Source organism: Octopus bimaculoides, chromosome 11 (assembly GCF_001194135.2).
Source record: "Octopus bimaculoides isolate UCB-OBI-ISO-001 chromosome 11, ASM119413v2, whole genome shotgun sequence".
Classification (NCBI taxonomy): Eukaryota; Metazoa; Mollusca; class Cephalopoda; order Octopoda; family Octopodidae; genus Octopus; species Octopus bimaculoides.
This window is the reverse complement of record NC_068991.1, coordinates 3,986,895-3,989,611: the sequence shown is the minus strand read 5'-3', so window position 1 is coordinate 3,989,611 and position 2,717 is coordinate 3,986,895. Positions and strand designations below refer to the sequence as shown.

At 37.3% G+C, this 2,717-nt stretch overlaps 1 protein-coding gene and 1 long non-coding RNA gene across 2 annotated transcripts in view; one reads left to right on the top strand and one right to left on the bottom strand.

The window, feature by feature from the left end:
* LOC128249041 (uncharacterized) overlaps positions 1–2,717 on the bottom strand; it is a 34,143-nt gene that overhangs the window by 17,801 nt on the left and 13,625 nt on the right. The window lies entirely within an intron of this gene.
* Positions 1,717–2,717, top strand: part of LOC106880072 (testis-specific serine/threonine-protein kinase 2) — a 22,726-nt gene continuing 21,725 nt past the window's right edge. The window contains exon 1 of the mRNA XM_014929879.2: positions 1,717–2,566. Coding sequence (XP_014785365.1) covers positions 2,279–2,566 — 288 coding nt within the window. The 5' untranslated portion in view covers positions 1,717–2,278. The remainder of the gene's footprint in view (positions 2,567–2,717) is intronic.

The following is a 2,717-nucleotide window of genomic DNA, read 5'->3' as shown; positions in this document are numbered from 1 at the left end:
GTGGTGATGGTGGTGGTGGTGGTAGTGGTGATGGTGGTGGTGGTGGTAGTGGTGATGGTGGTGGTGGTGGTAGTGGTGATGGTAGTGGTGATGGTAGTGGTGGCGCGGTGCTGCAACTGTTGCTACTGCTGCTGGTGTCGTTTTAGATAGAGACAGTGGTGATGGTGCTGTTAAAACTACAGTTGTAAAATCGTAGTCACAGGAAATGTGTTTTTTTAAAGCGATGATGGTGGATGGTGCAATATGCACCGGTGGTTTGACTGATCGTATTATTACCATAGATTGAAATCCTTGGACCTGTGATAGCAGCGCCAGAAGTGGCGGCAACATGTATACGAGGAGGGAGGGGCTGAAATGTTCCTGTCTTTAAGGATGTTAAGAAAAATCTGGTTGGAGGCCTAGCATACCGTTAAGCATTTCACCCGGTATGCTAACGTTTCTGCCAGCTCGTCACTTTCATCACGCATGTATATATTGATATATGTATAAATACATACAGATAGATAGACAGATAAGCAGACAGGCAGGCAGGCAGCAGAAGATAGACAGACAAACAGACAGATAGATAGATATGTCTTAAGAAGAAGAATGATAACTTTCATTGCTTACTAGAATGTCCTAATTCTCGGATCATGAATAAATACACAGCCATCTAAGTCATCTGTACTTCATTCCACGTGAAAATTATGTCCGTGAAGTTCTCTTCAGCAACTTAGAATGTTGATTATATTGTTCGATCGCATATGTATTTGAAAAATGTACGGCGCCGGATAGGCAGAATCGTTAAAGCGAAGAATGAAAATGACCAGCGTTAATCTTTTGGTTCTCTGGGTTCAAATCCAGCTGACAACAGCGTTGTTTTCAAACTTTCGGTGTCAAAGTAAGAAAAAAGAAAGAAAAGAAAGGTCTTCTGCGTTCGATTGGTGGAAACATTTAAGGTTTATATGAGATGTCTCCTGGTATTAGTCCAATCATTTCTTCGAGTTCTGATTTCTTGATAGAAGCCGTGATCCATCGCTCAGCAACATTATTTGTTCCCTGGTAGTTCTTGGCATTTGGTTGTAGACTTAATTCGTTGCTTATTTTCCAACCACCACCTGATCTTTGCGTGTCTTTAGAGAATTTCCTGCGTGGCGCATTTGTTTTATATTTAATCCATCGCCCAACTTAATGTCACAACCAATTCTTTTTGTTGCCATTAGCGAAGCTCCTGTATTGCAGCATTCTGAGAAAGTCTCCAGTTTGATGATAACAATTTCCATTTATCCCTGCAGTCTGGAAAACTCATTCTTTTTTTACTACTAGATAAATAAATAATTTTTCAGGTTTCGCTGCTCATCTTACCTCTCAAGATACCGAGATAAATTTGCACAAATCTGCTTATTTAATTGTTAATAAAATCGTGTTAGGCTCAATGTTTGCATGAACGTACAGTGTCGGTGACTTTCAATAACTACTAGAGTACCAATATATAGTATGTCTTGCATAAAAGCAGTTAGCTTACGATGTCACATCTAAAATATATTTAATCAACATGAAGAAAATACAGCATCGTCAAAAGACGATAGCCGTTACTGACGTAAATAGAAATATGTTTACATGCGGGACTATATTTATATTTACACCGGTTTAAAATCTGTTATCTTTTCATGGACTATTCATCTATGTTTCGTATTTCAGAACACCGACGAATAGAGAGGGATACGTATTGAAATTCATAAGAGCAAATAAATCATAGAATATGACACGCCAGCATGGCTGCAGTCCAACGACTGAAACCGGTAAGAGATTAAAGGAATAAAGGAATGCCAGAATGTTTATCAAACACATCAGTGATGTTCTGCTATAAAGCAAGCTAAATAGGGAAGCTGTGCCAAGTCTCAGCAAATAGAGATAACAGTTTGCTATGACGTCATAAAAGAAAGAAAAGCAACTCAAGATGATACGAAGAAAAAGAGAGAAAATGATGCGTTAAATTAAGATTTATAGAAGTATTGTATTTTTTTTTTTTTTTCGCCTTACTGTTTATTATTAAATTAAATATTCTCATTTATTTACTTATTTTCATCGTTCGTTTCATAAAAAATATGGAAGCGAAATGATTTTCTCTGGTAGCAAATTCGACATTTTCGAAAATTTCGATCAAACCAGTACAAATATAAACGGAAATATTTGTGTAAAAGCCATCACCATCTTCGACCAAAAACAAAAGGAACCTCCACCGTTATTATTCACAACTGAAATGGCAAAATGTCATGGTTATCACTGTGTATAAATCATGACTGCTGAATCGAAAACCGGCAAAGCTTCACGATTTATTGAAGATTCATCAATAGAGATAAGCGGATATAAATTTGGCCCTACCATTGGTCACGGATCGTACAGTAAAGTTAAACTGGGCTTTAGTGAGAATGAGCGCAAAAAGGTTGCCATCAAAATCCTTGATTTGAATAAAATTCCGGCCGAATTCAGGGATCGGTTTCTACCAAGAGAGATTGAAATAGTTCAAGCGGTTAAGCATCCAAACATAGCTAATGTGTTTGAGATTCTTACCATCGAAAAAAAGGTTAGTTCATTTATACATCAATTCTTATACATATACATCCATATATACATAATACATAATCGTTCTGAGTACTAGTATCTTAGCTCCCTTCTCATCACCTTTTTACGTATGGGGATACACACGCATGTGCATCGATTTTCATATATATATA